General features: G+C 35.3%; 1 protein-coding gene across 2 annotated transcripts in view; it reads right to left on the minus strand.

Moving 5' to 3' along the window:
* EXOC2 (exocyst complex component 2) overlaps positions 1–25,097 on the minus strand; it is a 128,401-nt gene that overhangs the window by 24,763 nt on the left and 78,541 nt on the right. For both annotated transcript variants that reach the window (XM_085052019.1, XM_085052020.1), the window contains exons 17-23: positions 22,639–22,700; positions 19,982–20,062; positions 19,003–19,062; positions 18,094–18,155; positions 17,125–17,191; positions 15,012–15,128; positions 11,029–11,170 (exon numbers count right to left, since the gene is read on the minus strand). In XM_085052019.1, the coding sequence (XP_084908145.1) occupies positions 11,029–11,170; positions 15,012–15,128; positions 17,125–17,191; positions 18,094–18,155; positions 19,003–19,062; positions 19,982–20,062; positions 22,639–22,700 (591 nt within the window). The remainder of the gene's footprint in view (positions 1–11,028; positions 11,171–15,011; positions 15,129–17,124; positions 17,192–18,093; positions 18,156–19,002; positions 19,063–19,981; positions 20,063–22,638; positions 22,701–25,097) is intronic.

Consider the following 25,097-nt stretch of genomic DNA (forward strand, 5'->3'; position numbering starts at 1 on the left):
TCAAATTTGATTTCCATGGTAAAATCTAGCTGATGTTTGTTTGGTTCTTTTTCCATAGACTTGGCTATTTGGGATGACCTTGAAGGGGTAGTCACCATTTTGACTTTCAGCCAGTCCTTATTTCTACCAATGTACATATTTAAAACTGCAACATAGATTGCAGTCAAATGCATGTAGATCAGCAAATCAGTAATACTTACAAGAGTATACCTAAATTTATGGCAAAAAATGCCCTAAGTTGAATTTTATGTATAGCTTTATTTATCCATCTGCTTAAATAACCAATGGAACCAGGTAAGAGCAGTTTCTAGAGATGTTACTGCAGTATAAAAGAATACAACCCAAAACCCCAAAAACAAAACCACTAAACTAAACCCCAAAAATCAAACAAAGCAAAAAACCCCACCCCACCTTACTGTCTTCTAGTCTGCTATGAAAAAGAAGAAAATGAGAGAAAATTATTGCAAGACACATACAGTATGTGGTGATATCACATATTAATGCTATTTATTAGTGTAAAGGTGAGAACTTGCACTGACTTCCAGTTTTATTATTTCATTGTTTTTCACTTCTGAGCTTTACTGAATCCCTACAGCCCTTTTGAAAAGGGCAAGGATTTGAAATGAAGAACGTTTCTGCATGACCTGAACAATAGATCCTTAAAAATTATTTAATCCAAAATCAACATTTGGAAGCTATCTTGACTCAGGAGTGACCCACAATAACTGGAAAGCTTAAGATTTTTCACAGTTCAAAGTAAAGGCTTTTAATATTTTTGAATTACTTCAACTGCTGAACAAGCCCAACACTAATTTCATCCACACGTCAATAAAGTTTAAGTGTTTCATTAAATTTAAATTGCTATTCGTTGGGTAAAGAAATTTTAAGCTAATGAAATGCTTTTTATTACAACGTATCTGCTGTACTGTTAGAAGCTGATCATATTTTCCCACTTAAAAAGTAAGAGTTCAAGGGCTTGATAACTTGGCTACTGAGAGAATATGCTCCAGGCTGAATTTTGTATGGAAGTTTTGTATAGAAAACTGAGGCTTTTTGTTACACTAAGATTTTTAACTTAAAAACACACACACACCCCTGAGCAGAAAATGTTATGAAGTACAGAGGAGACAGCTATTTTCCCACTGTACTAGCAGGACACTGCAAGTCTGTCCAGTGGCAAGGTTCATTTTGGAGAATATTTTCATCAATGTTTTTAAAATGTTAAAAATGACAGCATCCTTAACTACTGCATACATTCAGGGTTTAGAAAAGAATAGTTTTTACAACTCCTTTTTCATCTTGAAATCAGTATTGTTTTATGCTTGACCATAGACCCCTTAGGCAAAACTTTTTAAATCATAACCAAGAATGTGAACTGACCACTGGGTTCACTAAGGGCATCAAGGTTTTCAGACCTCCCCTGCTGAGCTGTCTGGGGCAAATTCCAGATGTTTTAAGATGATTCTCTGCATCTGCACAGGAGATACTATAATGCTGTATTTTATATGGCCCTTGAAGAATCTCCACCACAAGATACTAAGTACATTTTTCAGGGGAGATCAGTCACTAGCATGGATTGTTTCTAGTGAGAAACTACATACTAAAGGTTAGTAAAACATAACCATTCTCTAAGCACAACAGTGTGGATTATAGGAACCTTACAGGCAGTTCCACGCACAGAAAAGCCTGGTAATTTTGATAGAGTCGAGTTTACTTGAACCAATAGCAAAGTTTTAGCTTGGGAATTACCATCCAAACATCACATACAAACCTCCATTACAGATCAACCTTAAATGAGAGCCACATTCACCTATGAATAGGTAACATTCATATTAATCATTACCTGTAAATGCTTCTTGATCTCCCATGCACACTGCCTTCTGAAACTGTGATGATGACCCCAGCACAATCTGGGTAAAGATTGCCAGAGGGACTTGGAAACAGCTCTGGACACAAGAAGACAGCAGACCCAAGATCTTCAAGCAGCTAACATTACCCAACTGCATATTCTCAGAGGAAGAGAAAAGCACCTATAAGTAGCACACCTTCTCTCTGAAGAAAGAGAATAAATCCAAGCTAAAAAGCCTAACTAGGAACTCCAGAACAGACCTGATACCACAGTTTGGGACTACAGGGTCTGCTTTTCATGTGACTTACTTTCCCCACTCCACTAGTTTCATTACACCTCAGTTTGTTAAAAGATTGCCACACAAACTACCTTGAGCATTACCAAGATAATAAAAGTCTGGTTTCTAAGGGTAACAACTGAAGGAGCAGTCTAACACAGACCATTCAAACACCTCATTCACAGCCAAAGTTTGAATTTAGTTTGTCTTATAACCCAACTAGCAATCAAATAAAACCAAATAGTAGTAATAGTCACTATTGACTTGGAGTTCTAAGCTTTTTGGTCTATGATCTTCTTATACCTCCCTCACCTCCCTGGTCTTCAGTTCTGGCTTCCAAACCCATCTGAACCAATCCCATTGAGTTCTTCCTCTCACACACTTCCATCCATTCATTTCTGCTCAGTTATCTAACCTGCAAACCCAGTGTGCCTGTGTTCCAAAATGGTTTCCTGCATCATTCCATACCATTGGGGCACCCAAAGTAACCAGCAAACCAGACAGGAAACATAAAGATGCCATTTGTGCCCATCAAATGCAACATAAACATGAAAGCATTCACTATGCCAACAAACTAGACCATGGAGTATTGTTTTGTTGATGACACAATTTATTACTTCTTTTGTTTTATTGAAAGGGTTGAGGCAGTACAAAACTTGTGTAGATACACCCTCATTCATGCTGGTAAATAAGGGGTGCTGGAAGAGAGGGGAAAAATGCTTGCCCTTTTGCCTCTATGCATTACCACTGATTCCAATCTCCAATTAGTTTTCTGCTTTGAGCAATGCAGACATTAGATGCTATTACCAAAGACAGTCATAAAAATACTAAATAATATTAGAAGATCATAAATGTTTCTGAAAGAGTGTGCTTGAGGGGCTAAAAAAAATTTAGGTCTCCTTTTAACAAAATCAAGAACAAAACAAAGAAAAGGTTGCTGACATTAACATGTCCTCACAGAGACTGACTGCATAAACTAGAAAATGCTGAACTGATGACAAGTATCCCAGGTAATACCAAAATGGAGACCAGTATGATACAACTTCCTACAACTGCCTAGGCAACAGAAGAGACTTCTGAATTGTCAGACATGTCTGATAAGTAAATCCTCTGAAGTTGCAATAACTATCATCTCATTCAGGTATTAGAGTGACTTGTAATATCATGAGTTAGAAGAGGTATGAGAGCAGACACAATTCTCAAGGTACAAGACTAGGCTGCTCTCTGACCAAGGAATCACTTCTTTTTAGAAGTCTTGCACTCATGTTCTTCCCATCCATAAGGCAATAAAAATGAAGGCTGTTTTGGGTCTTCAGACTTTTCAAATGAGACAGACTCTTTTCCCAAACACATTATTTCCTTTTTTAGTATGCACCCTGCTTTAAGAGGAGATTTTCAAATTTGCTGACCATTTCATTTTGTAGTTTGACAAGAATGCCACAAGGTATCCTAGCAAGAAGTTAGACAGAGCCAAAGAGAAAGTAAAAGAGTGATGGATAGCAGTCTAGTAAACTACTGCTAGGCTTAATAGCAAAAAATGCTATAAATCAAAACTGTGAGTGAAGGCAGATATGTGGAAAGCAAGAGGAAGCATAAGGTATAAACCAGTTAAGTTGCAGATAAATTCTACTGCATGTTTGTACATGTGGAGTCCAGAGGCTGCTGAAACCAGCCAACAAAAACTTGAAGCAAAATCAGCAGCAGAAAATCTTGCATGCAAGTGCAGAGAAGCACAAGAAGGTTACTAGTAAAATCAACATGCAAGTGCAACTCAGTGTGTGGCAGGTAGGAACTGGAAAATGCAATCCCTCTGGGATGGTTCCTATGGGAATTTCTGTAACAGTCAGAAGTTAACCTGTTGGTGGAAACTATAGGAATCTGGAGGGCTAGTCCCTTCTCCTGTTCTCATCTTTTGCAAGGACATCAAGGGTACCATGTGCATTCCATTTCACCAGCTAGAATAATCCTTAAAAATTTGACTCAGGCACCAATATAATATGACAACACAGTGTTGCCAGAAGTCAGAAATAGAATGAAATCTGAATGCCTGGAAGTGAAATTGAAGAAAAATTTCAGGTTAAAATAAAATTACATAAATGAAGGTATTTAGAAACATTCAATGAAATTTGTGCTTGTTTCAAGCAGCAAATTAATTTTTTTTTACAAAAAATAGCAAGGCTGCAACATGAGAGCCCCTGACTTTACAATTTTAGCACATGATTCTACGCTGTGAAGAATGATGTGTAGAAAAACAAATGCAAGAACAGTAGTCATTCAACGCTTGGATTGTTACACTTGCTGATTGAATGGGTCATTTAAGGATGAATGAATTCTACTCATCCTAATAAAAATTCGATTATTACATAGTTGGTATTGCCTTACCAGAGGCACAAAACATCAATTTACTAATGTATGTTGCAAATGCAGTTAGTTGAATGAAAAATAGCACATTTAAACTGGACTATTTAAAGACTACTGTCTGTAAGAATCCTATTGTATCCTAAACAAACTACTGGCATTTTGTAACAAAACCCCCCAAACTGACAAGTTCTTTAGCAACTTCATTTACTAGTGCAGAAGACTTTTTTCCCTTAATATTATATGCAACAGACCTGCAAGAGCATCATTGTTTTCTTTCTGTTCACACACATGGCACATTACATCTGTGCATCACCAGCATTTGACCTCACTAAAGCATAAAAAATAAGACAATTCCTAAAGATAAGACATCAACAGTTTGAGCACTGCTGGAGTTCAAAATCATCTGCCTGATATAAGTAAGATAATTCTGAAGCCATCCATTTGAACGATTAGGAGAAATCTAAAGGGTTACAGAGATTTCAAACAAAACTATTTTGCACATTTCAGTCAAAAAGTAATTGCCTATTTCTAACAAAACAAAAAGGAAAGAAAGAAAAAGAAAATGATTTGTACTATATCCAAATGTTTTTAAGATGTAAATGCACTTGTCATCTTTCATGTAAGCAGGGTGCTGGTGCCCCAAATTAAACAAAGGAAGAAAAGTTAGGGTTGACAAGTATGTCGCTGCGTAACTACAAATTAAATATGCCTTTTGATATTTAATTTTTAACTGTTGAGTACCTTTTTATCAGGCTATTGCCATTAGAAGTTTTTTTTATTAGATTATTAAATTAGACAAATAACAGATAAGAGATGTGACAAGTATAACAAATCTGATTTAGCAGATCTGACGCACTTAATCTTTTACTGTAATAGTGGCATTTGATATATTTGAAATGTTTCAAACAATGATCCCTTAACACACCAAAGAAGAAATTCAGATTTAACTCTACTATATTCAATTTATGCCAAGAATGAATATCTAAAAACCACAATCAACTTTCAGCTGAAAGTGCGAAATCACCTAGAACTTTCAAAGCAATGTGAAATTTTAAATACTACATGCCCCCCCATATCTGACCACAAAAGTGAAACACAGAAGATACATTAAAATATTAAAAAAGACATATTTTAAAAAGATAGTTAGAATAGCAGTTGCAAATCTGTATGCATGTGAACTCTGAGTGAATGCTGGCTAGACTGCACAGCAGCCAGCATTTAAAAAATAAGTTATGAAGAGGTATCACCAAATCCGAATTCTCAGAAAAATAAATGAACATCAACCTTTTGCATGGTTAACAAATCCACACACACTGCAGTCTCAAATTAATATAGTAGTTGCATATATAAACAAATTAAATACAATCAAACTTGCTGTATTATGAAAAGTAATTTGACATTTGTATGCAAAAGCTCATATTAATAATCTAAAAGACTGAATGCCCACATACCACAACTACTTTTGCTTGTATTGCACAAATATTAATACACAGAAATCTTTTCTATCCAAATTTGAAGCAACTACCTAGTTCACTCTCCAAAAGTCTATAGCCTTGCAAGTCAAAAAAGACCAAATCTTTAATATAAAAAATTATCTAAAAATATAAATAAAAAGCTGCTTAATTTTGTTATTACTAAAACACAACTTATGCATTTTAAACTAGAAATAAAAAACCCACACAAAACACAATTTACTGCAAAAAAAGAGAAGTATGAACAGGAACAAAAAAAACCCCTTGTATGCTTAATTATTAGATTGACCAGTATACACACAAAACCATCTAAAAACATACTTGGCAACTGATTAACACTATGTTTCCTATTGTTCCTTTCATCTCTTTTAATTATGTTAATAATGTAGTATAAATTAGAACAATGTTTCAAACAAAAGAACTCAACTAGATTTCACTGTTGCTGCATGTTAAAATTGAAGTCTGTGCTGTAAAGACTCAGAAGTCTGCACTGAAATTAAAATAAAAATTTAAATGAGTTATTTATTAACAATAAATCTAATTAAGTTAATAAACCTGCCTTCTAACACCAGCAGTCACACCTTAGATCAAAATACAGAGCCAAATATAAAATTACTTTGTGCATAAGCTCTGACATTCAGATCTTTTATATTCAAAAGAGCATGCACGTTGAAAAACTAAGCAGTAAAAGTTTTAGCACATAGTCTAAATAAAAATTTGCCCCATGCAAACAATTTATCCCTTTTTTGTATTTAAAACTGTAACAAAAAGCATATGTATAAGGAAATATCTGATAATTATCAGACAATTGCCTAAATGAGCAAGGCATAAGCTTATTCCACACTGACAAAAACATGGTACCACACTTGAATATCACATATTTTTCAAAGCTTGCTCAAAAGGCAGACCTCTTAATTTCATTCTAAATTCTGTTTCAGAACTGTTCATTTAATATAGCTTTTTCATTCTTCTATTTTCCAATTAATTTTATTATGCAAGGAAGTGTTGTCCCCAATACTTACAGCCAGATGTCTGCAGAGCTGACAATGATAAACAGTATCAAGGTTTTTAGATAAGATTTTTCTGAATGATCTATACCTTACAAGAATTTAGCTAGTCAAATTAACCATGAATGTTCAAACTGACAGGATTCAAGGAAGGCATTTTAAAGACAAAAATGCTTTGGAGAGTTATTTATATGACATAGCAAATCCTGTGGACAGGAACCTGCCTGCACCTTTTTTCCTCACCCGGATTATGCTTCACTCACTTCTCAAATTCTGTAACAGCTCAGGATAGATTTTTGCCTGTATCAGTTCCACTTAATACAAAACACAGTTGTATCTCCAAATCAGCTGTCATTTTATAAAGCAACTCAAGTGTACTCATGTGGGAAAAAATATTATTTTAAGATTGAATTATAAATTATTGCATTTGTGTTGTCTTTCTTTGCACATAATTTTTACTCATTGAAAAGAAAACAAACAAAAAACCAGACTGGAAGCCAGAAAATTATCTTACTGCACTAGTTTACATGGCTCAACAGGATTGGCAATAAACACATGTAATTTCTGTACAGTAATTTTATGTAGATTTGATTCATCTGGCAGCTGATGTAGACCTTGACTCTCGAAGCCTTGCTTCTTAAAAAGAAACATGTTGATAGCACTGGCAAGGCGAAACATTTACGCTATTGTTGCGCTACTCAGTGGTACTGCCCACATGTAGCATTACCCATAGTGCTACTCCAAGTACACAGTAATGCATAAATACATAACTTCTGTAAGCCGTGCAAAGAAAGTAATCAGTAATATTAGTTGGGTGTTATTGGCAGAGGACAAAAGTGCAAGATTGAGGGGATTTCTTCAATTACACAGCAGCCTCTGGTAAACTCACTTGTCCAGCAAGTGTCAGATTTCTCCATCCTTTTATTTGCACTTTAAACTTGTCTCTTGTTTGAATAATCCCGTGCAAGCCATTTATATTTCCAAATAAAAATGGATTAATTCTGTTCAATTTCATTTCTAAATCCTACCCTAATTTATGTTTTTAACTTGGTCATCCAGTCCCAGTTTCCCACCTTGTTTCACCTCCATTCCTTGCTTGACACGAGTCTTCATCACCAGCTTTTTGTTCCAGTCTGCTCCCTCTTTTGCAGTTACCTTACTTCCTATCTCAGCATTAGCATCCTCCCCCTAAATAATTCCATCTACCCAAAAGCATTACTTCCAATAGCCTAGATAAGGTGTAGCATCACTTAGGAACACAACTGAGGCCCAAATAGTTTGCCTTGCCATTAATTTTTTTTTCTTTTTTATAAAATTAAGGCTATAAAAGTCAAGATCTAAACCAGGCAAATGAAACAAATCAAATCTTTAAATTTTGCAGTCATAAAGATTGCTGAAAACAGACAATATATAATTTTTTAAAAACAAATCAGTATGTCACTTTTTAACAAATCCTTGAGTATATGGTGTGTTTGACTCAAGTTAGACCCACTCCCAGTCATATGTTATTTCAGTTTAATAAAGTAGATATTTTTCATGCTGTTGGATATTAAGTGTAATATAGAGCTTTGTCTGTTTTGGGTTCTTCTATGAGGAAAATAAGATAGCATGTCTATTGCAGCATGAACGGCATCATTTAGATTATGGGCATATTTTCAACTAAAATCTTATTGCACAATTTAAAGTTTGTAAACACCAATTTACTGAAAAAAATCAATTATATGGCTGATGGGTGATTTTTTTTCTTTTTTTGATTGAGTACCGGACAAAGTCTGATTCTCACATGCCCCACAGAGGCTTTTTCCCATCCAGTCCTTTTCAATAATGAAGTTCCTCCACCTTCTCCAAGAGATTACTTATCAATCACTACTAATTACTAATTTTATCTTCAGAGCACCAAATACTTCCAGGGCCAATGAACCATTGCTATAATCAAGCAAACTGAAGGTACATAAAGTTACTCTTTGCCTGGGTTTTGGCTGGGATGTTGCCAATTTTCTTCCCAGTAGCTTGAATAGTACTGTATTTAGTATGAGAATAATGCTGATAGCACATACATGATTCAGGCGCTGCGGAGCAGTGCTTACACTAAGTCAAGGGCTTTTCAGTTTCTTAAGCTGCCCTGCCAATGAGGCAGTGGGGTCCACAAGAATCTGGGAAGGGACACAGCTGGGCACCTTTCTCTGACTGGCCAAAGGACATTCCCTACCATATACTGGCATACTCAGTATATAAACTAGGGAGAAAGATGGCTGGGGGCAGGCTGGGCATTGGTCAGTTGGTGGTGAGTGACTGTTTTTCATTTGCATCACTTGGGTTTTTGTTTCCTTCTTCCTTGTGGTTTATTTATCTCTTGCTTATTTTCCTTTTCATTAAAAATTATCATTATTATTTCCATTATTAAACTGTCATTATTTCAACACATGTTTTTTCACTTTTACCCTTCCGATTTTCTCCCTCATTGAACCAGGGCAGGGGGGGAGCGGGAGAGCAGCTGTGCGGTGCTTAGTTACTGGTTGATGTTAAATCATGGTACTTTTACACCAATAGTCAACAGAGTACATTTGGCAGAAGTTAATTAATCAGAAAGGTAGTTCATCAAAGTGGAGAAGCACAGAAGAAGTGTCTGTATGCACCTTTTTAAACGTCTGGTTTGGGATTAACAAAAAAATCCCAAACAACTTTTCTACTGTTTCGAATTGGCCAACACTATGATATGTAATCCTGAAGGTGTCTCTTATAGTCGCTGTCTTCACTTTAATTTTTGCCCAAAAGTTGCAGAGAAAATCTGTACAACCAACAATAAATTGGAAAACAAGAAGGCTAAGGCTCACCAGAATATTAGAAATTCAATATTCCCTTTAAACAAAAAAAGACTACAGAATAATCCTAAAGGCAATGTGAGCCAAGTAAATTGATGCCAATGCATCTAGTGATCAAGAAATGAGCATATAAAAAGCTGACACAACTTCTTTGTCTTTGTTAGCTGGTGGGAATCCAAATGTGCCAAGTGAAAACATACTTCAAATATGATTATAAGTTATGTGTTATTCAGACACATATTTGAATGTGCAAGATGAATATCTAAGTTACTTCCGCAGTAGGTTGTATTACAGTGTACATTCTGAGCACAAAAAATACTAATGAGATGGAAGAGACACTTTTCACTAAAGTAATAAACTCTAAGATCCTTGTGCTTTTAAGCAAACAAGCACCTGCAGCTCTTGATTCACAAATTACCAGCGTGCTTCTTGTAATCACCTCCACATCCAATTTTTAAGTACCTCAGAATTTATAATAAGTCTGCCATAGACAACTCCATGAACAAATCAAAACAAGAATGTACAAATTGTTTAAGACAAGATCATCGCCTTCAAAATGCTATCTATGCCACTGCAACTAAGTTCTTCTTGGTATTAACCAGGCATTCATGTGATAAGGGATTCAGATGCACCAGTTTTAGACAGGCCAAATTACATGTCCAAAGGACCGAAGTGTGCACAGCATTCACCACTGTGAAAAAAGGTAGGCTTGTTTCTATTATGCTTCCTCAAAACAGAAGATCTTAAAGCACCTAAATAATGACTAATGTCTCAGTTATTTTGAACACCTTATACCTGCCCTTCGATAGTTTAACATTATTTGCTGAACTACTGTTATCATATGCATTTTCTCATAATTTTACCTTTTCAGAACTGTAATTACATCTATTATCAAAGTAGCCAGATTCTCTTGGAAAATATCCCAAACTACCTCAATGAATTTAATAAGAAAACAGCAAAGATGGCTTTTATAATTCTTTCTATTATATATAAGCAATGAAGCAAAATAATCACAAAAAACAAGTATTAAAGAGATTATCAATAATGAAAGCAGCTTTAATAATTTGGGTTATTTGAAAAATGATTTAGGAATTAAGTAAAGTCTGTGAGAAAGAACTCATAATGAGAACTTGTCAAAAGTTAAAAACACAGACTAGAAGAAAGTTTTTAATTGTACAGTATATTTTAGCTCCTATCAATCACTGTTAAAATAATTTGAGTTTAATAAGCAGATATTTACCTGTTGGAACAAGACAATCTTTCCAATCAAAATATCCTGCATAAATGCCAGGTTCTAATGACCCAACTATTGGATCTGCCTTGAATTCAATGTACATTTCAAACAGTCTTTGATCCAGCTCTTTCAAGGATTCCATACTAACCTAAAAAATTAAACAAAAAAAGGAAAGAGAAGGAACATAGTAAATAGTCATTAACTAAAAGAATTTAATCACATACCCAAAAAAATTCCTCACGTCTTCTTTAACTTCAGCAAAAAGTAGCAATTACTGACACATTTCAATTCATAATTATGTATATAAAAACTTAAGAACTTCCACATTATTTGTCCATCCTACCCAGTATAATTTTTTTCCTGATTGTATTCAGCAATAGATATTTTTGTGAAAAGTACAAGGAATGCCAAAGCAGGCAGATCATTCAGTAAATGTCTACTGGCACGATTTTTTTTTCCTGTATATCAGGAGGTCTTTATCTTGCAAAGTAAACAACTGAATTTTGTCAGCGCTTTAAAAAATGTCCATAAAAATCTCCATCCTCAAACATGAAGATTTTTGTATCATACTTTGGATGAATCAATTTTAATTTCACAATTGTCTCTGTTTTCTGGAACTGAACATATGAACTTCCCCTCTCTACTTCAAGGAATCTCTGTACAACAGAAGCAGAGATGCAGCTCATTAACATCTGCAGAATTCTTCTCTATAACAGTTCTCCATGCATTTTTCTGTAATTCACACAACTTAGCCAAACTGAAAGCTAACGGGATATGGACAGCTTGTTCATTGCATCTGAACAACTTTAAATTTTATACAAGGCTTTTTATTAAACATAGCTGGCCCTATAACATAATGCCTATAATAAAATGTTGAAGTAGAATGCCAGTATCTAAACATAGTAATGAAAGCTAAATGCAAATAAAATGAAAATTAAGATGAAAATACCATGTGACTTCTACTGAAATGTATTTACCTTTATAAATAAGAGCTTAAGCAGTACAAAAGTAAAGCTTTTAAACTAGTGATCATTTTCCTCAACAATTAGGGAAAAAGGCACACACGCACACATATATAAATATGAATAATAATTTCCAGAAGTAAAGGTGTTTTAAAGTGAAATCTGCTTTAAAAGCAGGTCTCTAGATCAGACTGGAATTCAGAAGAAGAAAGAAAAGACTCCTTTTCATTCCATTCTAAGGATTTAATACTGCAAACTGCAGAATAAGGGTTGAAGCTTATTCACTACAGAGATGTCCCTAAGTTGTGCTCTGTTCTGGCATGCCTAGATTGTTAAATGGAGAGAAAAAGTAACTACAATATTTGAGTCAGGAAGAGAAGCAGAGAAGCCTTCAGGAATAAGATCATAAGTGTAAGGGTAAACAGTTGTTACTGAGGTCAAAGTTGCTGTCAGGAAAGTTGGGATGGTGAAGGAAAAAGACACACCACAAATTTCCTGCTTTTCTAGGTAATGAACCTTCTCTAATTTGTCACAAGATGATCTCTATCTCAAAGGCAAGATTTTTATAAGGCATGAGAAGATCAAGGTTATTTTTTTCCTCTTTTCATTCTACCTGACTGCCTATTTTCAAAAAGGAAAGCACACTTAAAAAGGTGCAGAAATCTCACTCCTTTTTTCCTCTTCCTCAGCTTTCAACACATTTTTCACTTCAACTTCTTACGATTATGGAGAATAACAACCCTTACACCATTCCTGTTTAGGCTTCAGCTAGTGGGAAAAATAAGTTCGAGCAGGGAAGTCCCTGCAAAAATGCACCCATCCAAAGAATCTGCTTTGAAACAACTGCAATGTTCCCTAGCAGATTAGAATGAAATAATTCCACCTTCCACATCTGCAGTCATTCAGCACAAAAGATCATCTGCACATTCAACACAGGTTTGTTTAATACAAGTTCTCTTCAGCCAGTTTCAAGTTCAATCCACAATTAAGATAGTGGTGGGTAACCTGGTTTTTCAGCTGGTGGGAAGATTGCAAGAAAGAAGAATGAACAATTAATCTGAAAGTAATTTTGAGCCCAGGACTGGGGGAGGGAAGAAGAGCAGAAGTCCTTAACACCCACTGTGTACACCCATTTTCCAGACCCTCAAGTGGGATAAATGCTCATCCAAATATACAATTCTCTCATTGTTGACTTTGTGCTGTGAACATCCCTGTAACTACAGTTTTCAATTCTTGCATTAAAGCCATTTTGAGCCTCTATCCTTCTAACTTATCTAATTATCAGAAGTGTGGAAACAACTTTATTCAGAAGTTCAATTAATAAGCTTGAATGAATTTTATGGGATAAATATTTTTTTCCATTTCCTAATTAACTAAACTGATGACAAAAAGTTGAATTAAAAAATCTCCACAAAAAAGTACAAGAGTCATGAGTAGGTGCCAAGATAGCACGTGCTAAAAGCACAGCGTAATGTTTGGCTGCTTTATGTAATTTCATATTTGGCACAGTAAGAAAAAAAATTGAAATAACCCAATAGAATGTAAGGAAATCTTCTTGGCTACCATTTTATAATTTCTGTATTTCAGAAAATTAAATAATAATGATTTCCCGACTAACAAAGGCAACTTTAAAAATACCAACCTAATATAAGAACAGATAGTTTTTTACTACAATACACTACAAAATTCACTTTAAAATTAAATTAATAAAGCTTATAGAATTTAAAAGTATAATTTAGTTTCTGTCTTCTCAGATAAAAAGTAATCTTTAAAAAGGTTTGCCAATTCTATATTACAATTTTTCAATCTAATATTTAAATGAATTGAAAACTTTCAGAAGTTTAGGCAACAGAACAAAAAACTGAAACAATCAACCCACCCCTCTAAACATTTGTGAGCTTCCATCCTCATTTAAAATTAATAAAGGGCTCAAAAACTGTCCTCGTATGATGACTATCTAATCATCCAAATTCTCCCAGCTGACAATACTAATTCGTATGTCCCATAAATGCAGCACTACACTAGTCAGAGCTTTCAAAGGGTTAATGCAGATTGGAAATTTGCCACTTCAACACCTGAATTTGGTCATTTATGAATGTACCAAACTTGTAGTGGCAAAGCTTTGATGCGGCTGTGTAAGGCAGGGCGTTGAATACACACATCACAGATGTCTTGGCTGCTAACATACACAACACTAACTGAACCGAACTCAACTCTCAGAAGCAAAAAATGGCAATATCCAGAGTAATTTTCTAACCATACAAATCAGAGCAACCTCTTTTAAATGCTATTCAAAATTCCTTCAGCTGTAGAAATTCAAGCAACATTCAGGCATAATGGGACTAAGGATGTACTACATAGTAGAACAATCACTTTGAGTGAAATACTGTACTCGGTACTGGAAAAGGTAACATTTTACTTCCAACCAACAAACATTTCTGTAAATAAACTAGCTTTATGGTCCTAAGGATTAAGTCACAACATTTCTCATAAGAAGTGATTAATCTTTAGAAAAAGGCAGGAAAATGAGACAGCTACTGCCACCCACTTTGACATTTTCGTTCTTTGAAAAAGAAAAAACAACAAAAAAACCCCCCAAAGCACAACAAAAAAATCGTGAACTAGTTTATGAACAAGAGCTATCAGTAATGCAGATTGCCAAATGAAATAATTTATCAAGTATATTCCTGAGATAACAATCTTTTACTCTCTGCATTGAGAGAACACAGTGACATTAAACAGCTTTACTAAGAAATCTGATAAGCTCTGCCATTGAAAACACAAGTCCTGAAGAAGAGCTCATATTTTCTACACCAGCTATTTAAGCCCTGTGTGAACACACAGAACCATATCCTTGTTGTTGTTGTTGTGTCCAACTGATTATTGGAGTCCCACTCATTTATGGAAAGCTCACTCAAGAGTCGTTTTGGCTGTTTGGACACTTGCACGTACTTTCCACAGAAAGTAAACCAAATAAAAATCTGTTCCCTTCAAGCAATGATACTTCATTCCAGTGCTCTCACTTACTTGAGTTATTTTATCAACACCTTGAAAGCCATGTTTCTCAAAATGTTCAGCTATATTTAGGAAGGTATGGCGTTCCAGGTAACGGCAGTTACTGAGAGCAATTAGAAGTCTCTGCTCCTAAAAATTTAAGAGAAGAAAGAGTGTAACAGTTAAAAAAAGAATTATTAGCATAACCAACACTGCAAATGTATATAGAGTATTTAACTGATTCTCTGTGCATAATGAATGTGCTCATAAATAAAGTGGATTTTACAAATACTTTTGTCAATAAACCACTGAGAACTGAATGAATAACTGGCATGATGATTGAACATGCTTTTTCTTACAGGATCCGGAGCATTCATTGGAATAGCCATGACTAATAAAGAACTGTGGTTAAAACTTCTTTACAAAAATTAGGTTTGGACAGCTTTCCAGGAAGCTGTTTCTGGATTTTACTTTGTTTCAAGGGATATACTAAGAATTATGACCAGCATAAAATAAACTGAAGATCATCTTCACTTTCACATGAAGATGGCTAAAACAAGGGAAGCAGGTACTGAACAAATGCACTCACTGACCCTGAAATACTAGAAGGTTCTGAAGCACATTATATAATTTCAGCAATTTGAAGAAATTCTTGGTGATTATAACTTATGTCTGTTCTTCAGTGATTTTTTTTAACTACAAAGGAGTCAAACACATTCTGGAATTAAGATACCACAACTGCCTTTCCCTGATCCTGATATAACAAGGTATAGTTTCCAAACTGAGAAGCAAACAAGACAGAACTACTGTTTAAATAGATTGGGTCTTCCCTCGTCCCCTCTCCTTCTTTCAATTCCAAACGATTTTTCTACCTCAGATGAAAGTTAAAAATCAACCTAGAAAATATTTTTGAAACAAAATTATTTGACAACGAAGTCACCATAACAGCACTGATCTGATTAAAAATGGTATTGGTTTTTAGACTCAGAACTCCTGATGGTTTTGCATTTCAGTAACATGATGACTAGGAGTGAGATGTATAGTTACCTTCTACTTTAAGTTATAATCAGTCAGTATGCAGAGTATTTGAAAAATAATAATTTTTAAAATACAGTGGCCAATCTTACTCTGATCACTCACTTTCTCTGTTCTCATTCAAGAAAGAGAAGACAAAATGTCTTGTGATTTACACAAGAAAATGAGACCATGGAACCATGGAAGCCAGACATTGTCTAAAATTATGGTTTCTTTTCCAGTGTTTGTACTCATGTCATATGGGAACATGTTTGTACTCATGACATATGGGAACAAGCCCCAGCCACAAATTAACAATACCAAATCTACGTGTTACAAGAATAAAATGATATAAAGAACTAGTTATTATAGCCTACAATTCAGAAACTTGCCCCAGTTTGGCAATCTATGATTTTTTATTGCAGCAGAAATGCTTATTGCTCTTGTAAATTAGGCAAAGCTGGGCTTCTGAAAAAATTTAAAACCCATACTAAGTAATATTAATTTCACAAGAAGTTTTCAGGAGGTTTCTTGCAGGTAAAACCTATATTTTTTGCTCAGCCGCTTAACTGGAAGAAAGTAAATTAACCAAAGTGTCAAGACTATTAAAAATCTTTTTTTCCAATTTCCTAAAAAACAAAAATCAAACAAGCCAAACAAATAATCAACACTTACTCTCAGTAAATTTTCTGGGGAAAACTGTATTACTGAGTATCTGTATCTTCATGGGTCTTAAAAAGTAACTAATAATCAGACTGATTCTAATCTAAAACAAGGTCATAAATCAAAAGTCAAATCCTCAGCTGACTTAACACCAGTGCTATTTTCAGTGATTTCTGTGGTGCCATTTTAGTTTCTGAGGACCTGCTTTCAAATATCGTTTTCATGAGTTACGTTAACATGGTACACTGAGATACCATCAAAACCAGTGCTTTCAATAAAAGCCTTATATCCTTTTATTTTCTCATGCTTATGAATCTAGGAAATGCCTACAGAATACAAAATTGCTCTCTATAAAAAAGAAAAACAAAAGAGACAATATTTACAATATTCCAACAATAAAAAAGAGCCACATTCTTGTATCTTTGAGAAATATTTTCACATCAGCTTTTAGAAATAGAAGCCAACTTACTGAAGAAAGACTCGATTCCTCATGAATGCTTCCAAACAAATCTGGAGATGAAACATCAACTGAAAGACTAGGAATATCGTTGAAAAAGTAAGTAGTATACTGCTTTTGACTATTGGATACACAATGGATTCAAATGAAAAGGAATGGAAACTTGTTTCAAGCCCCCCTTACCCCAGATAACAACGCAGCCCATGCTCAGTTTTTCCAAGATGACCTCAAAGCCTGCAAGAGGAGCTTGGTGGACTGATAGTACTATTCTAGCTGCAGCCCTTTCCTTTCTTTTCTAAAGCATTTTTCTTTTCTACAATTTCTATGTTTTGTTACAGATTCTGTTTTGTTTTTACACCTATCCAGCCAATGGTCATCTGAATAGGAAGAAAAAGGAATTGCATTAAAACCAGAGTTAATTTTCCCTTTCAAATGCATATTGTTATATTTGCCAAGTCTGACTTTTCAAAAGTAAATGTTTGTAACTCTTAAAAGATCAGGCTACTCTGACTTGTTTTGGTCTCTAAAATAAGGGACTCATAAGCATTATTGAACAAACAACTTTCATGAATTTAGCAGAACCACCAATAGAATCAGTAAAAAAACAGAAGGGAAGAAAAGAAGGACAGGAGATGTTTCCCCATGACTGGACGTTACTTAGTGACAAGTACAACTAATTCCATGTAAAGTCACGTCAAAACCAACACATCTGCTTCAACAGCACACAGCTTGTGTCACTGAATAAAATGGTGTAAGTAATGTAATATTAATTATCTTGTACAATCTTTATTACATGATGCTGCACAACTTTTTTGACATAAAAAGTACCTGCCCTTATTTCAAAACATCACTATTCAGAGGCAAAAGTATTCACAAGAAATATGAAATACAGAAGGGATAAAACCACACCCCCACTGAAGTGTAACACTTGCACCCACAATTTCAGAATATTATACATAAATCTTATTTCTTTTTACTTACTGTGATGTATCTATGTCACCATCAGGTTTGGTGCTCAGTTGTTCCAAACAATCTATAAAGCCCTAGGAAACAATAAAGCAAGATCTAAATTTTCTGCCAGAACTAAAAAAAATTCTAAAATTCACTTTTATTACAGTCAATCAAAGTAGAAAAATCATCATCGCCACCTTTTTTTGTCTTAAACCTGACATAAATACAGTAACATTTTCGTTACAACTTTTGAATGCATATTTCCTTTTTTTTTAATGCATCATAGTTTACTTGTAGGAAAACACAAATTTTTAATCCTGATAAGTAATTTTCATGATGCATGGCTATAATTATGCAGTGATAATCTGCTGATTTGCGAAGAAAGCATGGTTAACAGTTTTCATGTGTTCAATCTGAGCAGTGAATCCCAAGGAAAAATCGCAGAAGCCTCACTATAGCCCTTTTATTGCTTTGGCTCATGATTTCTTATTTGAGGAACTATTAAAATGCTATTACCTATTTTCAAATCAATTTAAAAAAACCCATATTTTGTTACAAAGAACACTGGTTTCAGATACAAAAAATAAAAGCCAGATCTTCAGCTGATGAAAATCAGCGTTTCTCCTCTTACTGCAGTATATAGATATTAGATGGTATAAGCTCAGCAAGTGTCAATTGTCAGTAAAATCTTGAACAGTCACACTCAGTAAAGTAGTTGAATATGTCCTCTCTTACCCTCTGAGGATTTGCCATGACCAGATTTAGTTACTAAGCTCTACCTACTTTTAAAGTCAAACATTTCCCAGTATCCCAGAGTGTAGTAGAGGAATAACACAGTCATCAACTTAAGCTACCTTTAGGGAGGTGGGTATGGTACAATGCACCATTTTTGATGGTTACTTGTTTTGACAATTCAATACTTCAAAGGGCTCAAGTTACCTGCATGATCCCAATGCTTAGCTGGCACACATCCTCCTGTGTTTTCTGCTGTTGGAAAACCTGAGGAAGCAAGCATATTATTTCAGCAGAACAGCTTCATGTGGCCTTATTCTCAAGGAATACCTACTTATCCCTAAAGAGATGACACAATTAAAGGAATGGCTGCTGGGACACAGTGTTTTCTTATGGATCAATTTCAGTTTTTCCCCATCCTAAATACAGGAGAGAGAATACAAGTCCCAGTAAACAGTTTGGTAAGCATGAGGAGATACCACAGTAAAAGCAAGGAAGTCCTGGTACACATGATATGTGTCATTGTTGGCTAATGGAACTGCTGCAAAAGCTCCCAAGGTATTCACAGATCTTTGCATCCTAAAAAGAAGGATTCATCATGCAGGTGAATTCACTGCAGATTCTTTTGAATAATGCTCATTAAGAAATTAGACAAGCTAGTCATAAAGATTTAAAAAAGGGAGGAGAAACAATACCTATACAGAGGGGCTCAAGAGAGTTTGAAAAAGTGTTAAACTCCCTTAGAACACTGAAACTTGAAAGAAAACATCCATGTTTAAATCACTCAGGGCCTCAAGGTATTGAGAAGATGGGGACAAAAAGCTGAATTTAAGTTATTTAAATTTGGATCCAGCACTGAGTGAAGAGTAACTCCTAGGAATGGCCTCTCCCTTCTCTTTTTTTTAAGATGTAAAGTCACGTCTACTGCTATCTGAAAATTACGAGTAGCTTTTTTTTTCAAAAGAACAGCTTTAAGGATTTAAATATAGGTTAAATCTGCCCCATACATACAAATTACCCTTAACAAGGGAAGCACAAATAGAAGTATAAAAGCTAACACAAGTGAAAAGGTGTACATGGGAAAAATAAAGAGGAAAGTTATATCCTTGGATCATTCTTTGAAAGTTCTTTTCATGTAAGTTACTACTGGGTCTCAGAAGAACAAAAATGAAAGCATAAAACTTACACTGGCTTCTCCAGGTTTGCAGTCCAGCACAGTTTTAAGAGATTGCAAGGAATGAATAATGCATTGTTCAAACTGGGATGGCTGAAAGTCAAATGAGTTGTTAGCTGAAGATAAGCATGTTAAATGTACACCACACAAATATATAAAAGCTCACAAGGTATATGGTAAACTCTTTATTTCCAAATTATCCCAAACAAGGGGTGGGGGAAAAAAAAAACCCTTTATATATTACCAGAGGACTGTTTCATAGTGATGTGCTTTTGCACCGAAGTTATCTACACAAGTATTACCATAGATCAATTACATTTTTTTAATCTGAGAGACTTTTACACCTAACAGGTTCATATAAAAGCCTCATGAAAGATTTTTAGAGCTGTTTGTGGCAGCCTTACAGATGCCTGTTGACACTCCCTCCTCCACTCCTTGATCCAAGCTGGGATAGAATTTTGCCTGGGATGTCCAATATTTCTGCATTGTATTTCATCAACAGGTTTCCAAGAAAATTGGACTGAAGTTGCTTTCACATGCCAGGTTTCCAAACCTGGAATATGAGTGTCTGGATAACATGAATCAATTTCACTGTGAAAGTGCAAACAAGTTCACAGCACTCATTAGTAATTTTTTCCTTGCCCTTCACAACAGGAACCTGCTGTGAAGGGCAATGTGAAGCAGTCACTGCTCCAGAAAAGAGAGACATCACCTTACTGGATTTGGGTCAAAGAAATGGACAAAAAAGTTTGTAAGCTTGTAAACCTGCTTTTCATTCAGTAGATAGTTTATGGCATGCCACCAACTTTAGGCTTAGGAGTAACTTTTGTTTCTGTAAATGGTGGAGATGGATTGTGAAATTGATGCTCAAATGACAAAATGAAAATCATGAAAAAAGACACTAAGACAATCTGTATTTAGTATTTTTGAATCCCTTAAAAGAAAAAGGCCAGCGGTAAAGTGCTGCTCTTGGGTTTTTGCTTCCACATTGTAAAATACCACATCTCAGGAGAGGAAAGCTGTTTAGATATGTAATTCTTTGGATATTATGAAGCTGAGAAAACCTAGTTCTGTGTCTCCCTGTATCTTTTACCTGGAATATAAATGCTAAAGGGGTCCTCAACCAGTATTTCCTGCAAAACTAAAATACACTTTCTACCTCAAACCTAAAATGTCCCCAGAGAGACTGCCTGGCCCTTTTTTATACCGGTTAACTTTTGCTCTAATATTCCAACAATGAATTCTACTTTAGCAGGTAAATAATTTTGCTATGACAAAACATAGTCAACTTCCACCACTAAAATTTGGCATGTTTCAACCATGGCCTCAAAAGGTATCTAGGGAAGTGCTGTATGCAGGGGATGAATGGGTGATCTCTGAGTACAAAAAAGACTTAAACAGTATTTTAATAAAGATGGGCTAGAATACAGAACAAGCATAAAGAAACAACACTCTTGTGCAAAAACCTTCCCCCTTCCTTCATTCAGCAGATGAACATGGTGAAAAACAGAAAAGTTACGGGACTTGCCCACGGCAGCAGCAACTGAAATCAAGACCAGAAGTTGTAAATCTGGTTATAGTACTACAACTGCCAACAACACTCCTTCCTACAGTATGTATATGTTGTGACTGCTTAATGTCCTCCTACTCAACTTCGAACATGTATTTATAGAAGCAAATAAGAAGTAAAAAACTCTGTGGAGCATTCCCTTAGATAACATACACAAAGCAACCCTCCCTCCCACAGGCCTTCTCTGCTTTCGCAGATTGTTTTTAAGTCACACCTACAATGCGCTTGCTGTGTTTTAGGCATTACTCATTACTGTTTATTTCCAGAAAGCATCTCACTAATTTATCCGAATTTGGTTTCAAGTCACTGGTTGTTTGCTTGTTGTCAACCTCCTAAATTAGTTGCTTTCCAGCTCAATTTCTCATTACAACACACAAATAACCTATTTATTTAGCTACAGACCAATTCCATGGTAGTGTGCCTACTAAGTTATGAAGCATTTTGATGTGAATTGAACTTGTGACCTTAAATATATATGATTTTTTATTTCAGTAAACCATCCCCGAAATAAGATGCTTAACACTGGAATTTATTATTGTTTATCTCAGCAAAAGCATGCAGGAGGTCAGCAGAAATTATACCAAAGCATTTAAATAACCCTATCTAAGGCACAAAGCCATGCTAACTATCTTGATACCCTGTTTTTATTAACATTTGTCTCTTAATATACAGCATACATCTGCAGAATTTTTATTTATGCTGGGTTTTTTTTTTGTTTTGCACTTTCAAAAATAGCATTGTCCTGTAGATCTATTACCACTTGAAGTTACTACACAAATGATTTTTTTAAAAGTATAAACAAGTATTTCAGATAAGGAAGCAATAAATTTATTTGTGTTTGGTGATGCCACCTGTTAAGATTGCTACAAAGAGGTAACCATTCAAACACTTCAAAAAAGATTTTTAGCTTCCCATATTTTCGTATTTTAATAAAACTACAGATGCCAGTATGCACACTGGCATCTGTAGTGTGCATACAGACAAAGTCCAAAGTAATTTAATTTTTGGAGAATACAGAAATCAGTTTCATTACACATTAAAAAAGAAAAAAAGAAAAATTCAGCAAAGGAAGTGCCTACAAGACACCAAGTATACCCACCAACGATGTCAAACCTTCATTGTCAACAACCCAGTCCTCCTTTTCAGCCAGTCTCTTTATATCTGTAAGACAGAGCAATAGGGGAAAAATATGATGGGTGGTAGGGAAGAGAAGCTATTAATTTTCATTATTAAAAACTCCTTGAACTTGAAAAGATAAACCACAGACACTGGGACTGCAATGACTAGGCATACAAGCAAATACCACTATAAGCTTCAAAGCCTTCAACACTCTCAAATGACTAAGAATGTAACTCACACATGGTGACAACCACACAGTGAAGTACATCTATGATACATGGCAGGACTTGCATGAAGCACATAGTTTACTGGAAAGCTTAGAATTAAAGGAATATTGTCAAGGCTTTGGGTTTGTTTTTATTTTGTAAATTTTTAATCACAATATAAAATACTGCATTTAAGAACCCAAGCCTCTAGTCTATTACACTCCAGCTCTTAATTCAAAATGAAAGAACAACTGCCTAGAATTTCAGCAATGACAGAAAGGAGAACATATAATTCACATTCAGAACTATAAAAGAAGCACAGGGTCTGCACTCAGTGTAAAAGATCCATGGTGCTAGAGTTTCTTCAAAAATACATGAAGGCATATGCAAAAAGCACTCTCTTCCACTATCCAGAAGGTATTAACTTATACAGACTTACTGTATAACTATTTATAAGTTGGGATGAGAATCTAAAACTTACGCATTATAAAAACAGAATTCCTCTATGGAGGGCATGCAGTGTATCATTGCTGTTTTGGACTTAACTGAAGTGTAAACAGAATGAAGATGAACAGTGTGCAGTTTGAGGGGCTTTGACATACAGTTTTCCCACACACAAATTGCTCATCAGAAATGTTTGTACATCACGAAACTGCCTTATACATGAGCTAAAATTTCAGTGAATTACCATCTCTTCCAAAAGCCCAAGAAAAGAGGACAACTAATGCATGTTGAAAGATATCTTCACTATCTTAGTGCTTTCTGTAGCTAAATTAAGAAGCTTAGTTATAGTGTCATACTCTGCAATTCTCATGGAAGTACAGGCTTAGTGAGGATAAAAGGCATTAAGGGATTGTGCAGATAATTACTTTGTTCAGTTTCCTACTTAATTCAACAGATATTCTTCTAAGGGTTTAGATTGCACTGGTCAGCCTTTACATGTTTTTGTGGCTGCTTACTTTTGCATTCTGTTTTTCACTATTACAAATATAAAACCCACCAAATTTCTTTCTCATATTTCACTGCTCATCAAATTCCAGTCAAATACATTTATATAAACCCCCTGTCTAGTCTGGCATTCACATAATTTCTCTTTCATTACCTTTATGACCAGACATCATATACAGGAGGGAAAGAACACAGACTGCCTCTCAGGGCCAGTGTGTTTATATGGTGTTTGTCATAAGACAACAAAAAACCCCTGTGTGTGGGCAGGTTTATTGTATTGGAAAAGCTAAAGTGCTCTATTGGATATTTTAACTACATCTGAATATTTTAATTACATCTGAATATTTTTACCAACTTACAACATACAGCAAGAGATGAGACTGCAGTTTATATCAGCACCTCACTCACCTTTTATTTTGGAGATATTAGAGAGGCAAAATTCAAGTCCAGGAAGAGCCTTTTTGACTTATGTATTGCAGATATAGCTACTTCTGAGATACATTTACATAGCTCTATGAGAACATCCATTACCTGTTCTTTCACTTGTTCCCTAACAAAAAGTTTTTTCAAGGGCCCAATTAACCTGGTCACGTGCAGAAAAAAAGCCCTCACTATCTAAATACATTCCAGAAATACAATTTTGCTTTAGTAGGCAAAGAACAAAAAAAAGGGCCCCAAAGATAAGGGGGCCCATGCACATGCAATGCAACACTATGGAATGAGAATTATGATAGAGGCAGGCATCTTTCCTCCTGCCTGATGCTATAGCCAACACACAGAACTGCTTCACTGATAGGGGATGGAAGCAGGGGTCAAGGAAGGCTGCTGTTATGGCTAGACCAAAGATTATCCTGCCAATAACACATACCAGCATCTCTAGGGATCTGTTTCCTTTTGATTCAAGGAAAAAAAGCATTAATTGCTTTTATTAAAATCGAAGGTACAGCCTACCTACCACAAGAGCTTTTGCTACACAGAACCTGTGGCCAGCAATCAGAACATGTGGACGAGAAACTCTGAATATGAACAAAGAACTGGGCTATTTCCATGATGCAACAAGTAGGCAAAATTAGTAAGATAACCGGTTTTTTTCATCACTGGTCACATATTGGAGCTCTCTGGACTGTGCTAGAAAAGCTGGGTAGGTAGCTCAGAGATTGGATAGGCCGAGGACCACCAACAAAATGGTTCAGAGCTAAATACTTCCTTCCTTTGAAACAGCAAGACATCTAAAGAATCACTCACAATTCCTAGACAGAGGAGTAAGTCAGTCCAATAAGACCAT

The sequence above is a fragment of the Lichenostomus cassidix genome, chromosome 2 (assembly GCF_008360975.1).
Source record: "Lichenostomus cassidix isolate B80296 chromosome 2, HeHo_3.0, whole genome shotgun sequence".
In the NCBI taxonomy this organism is placed as follows: Eukaryota; Metazoa; Chordata; class Aves; order Passeriformes; family Meliphagidae; genus Lichenostomus; species Lichenostomus cassidix.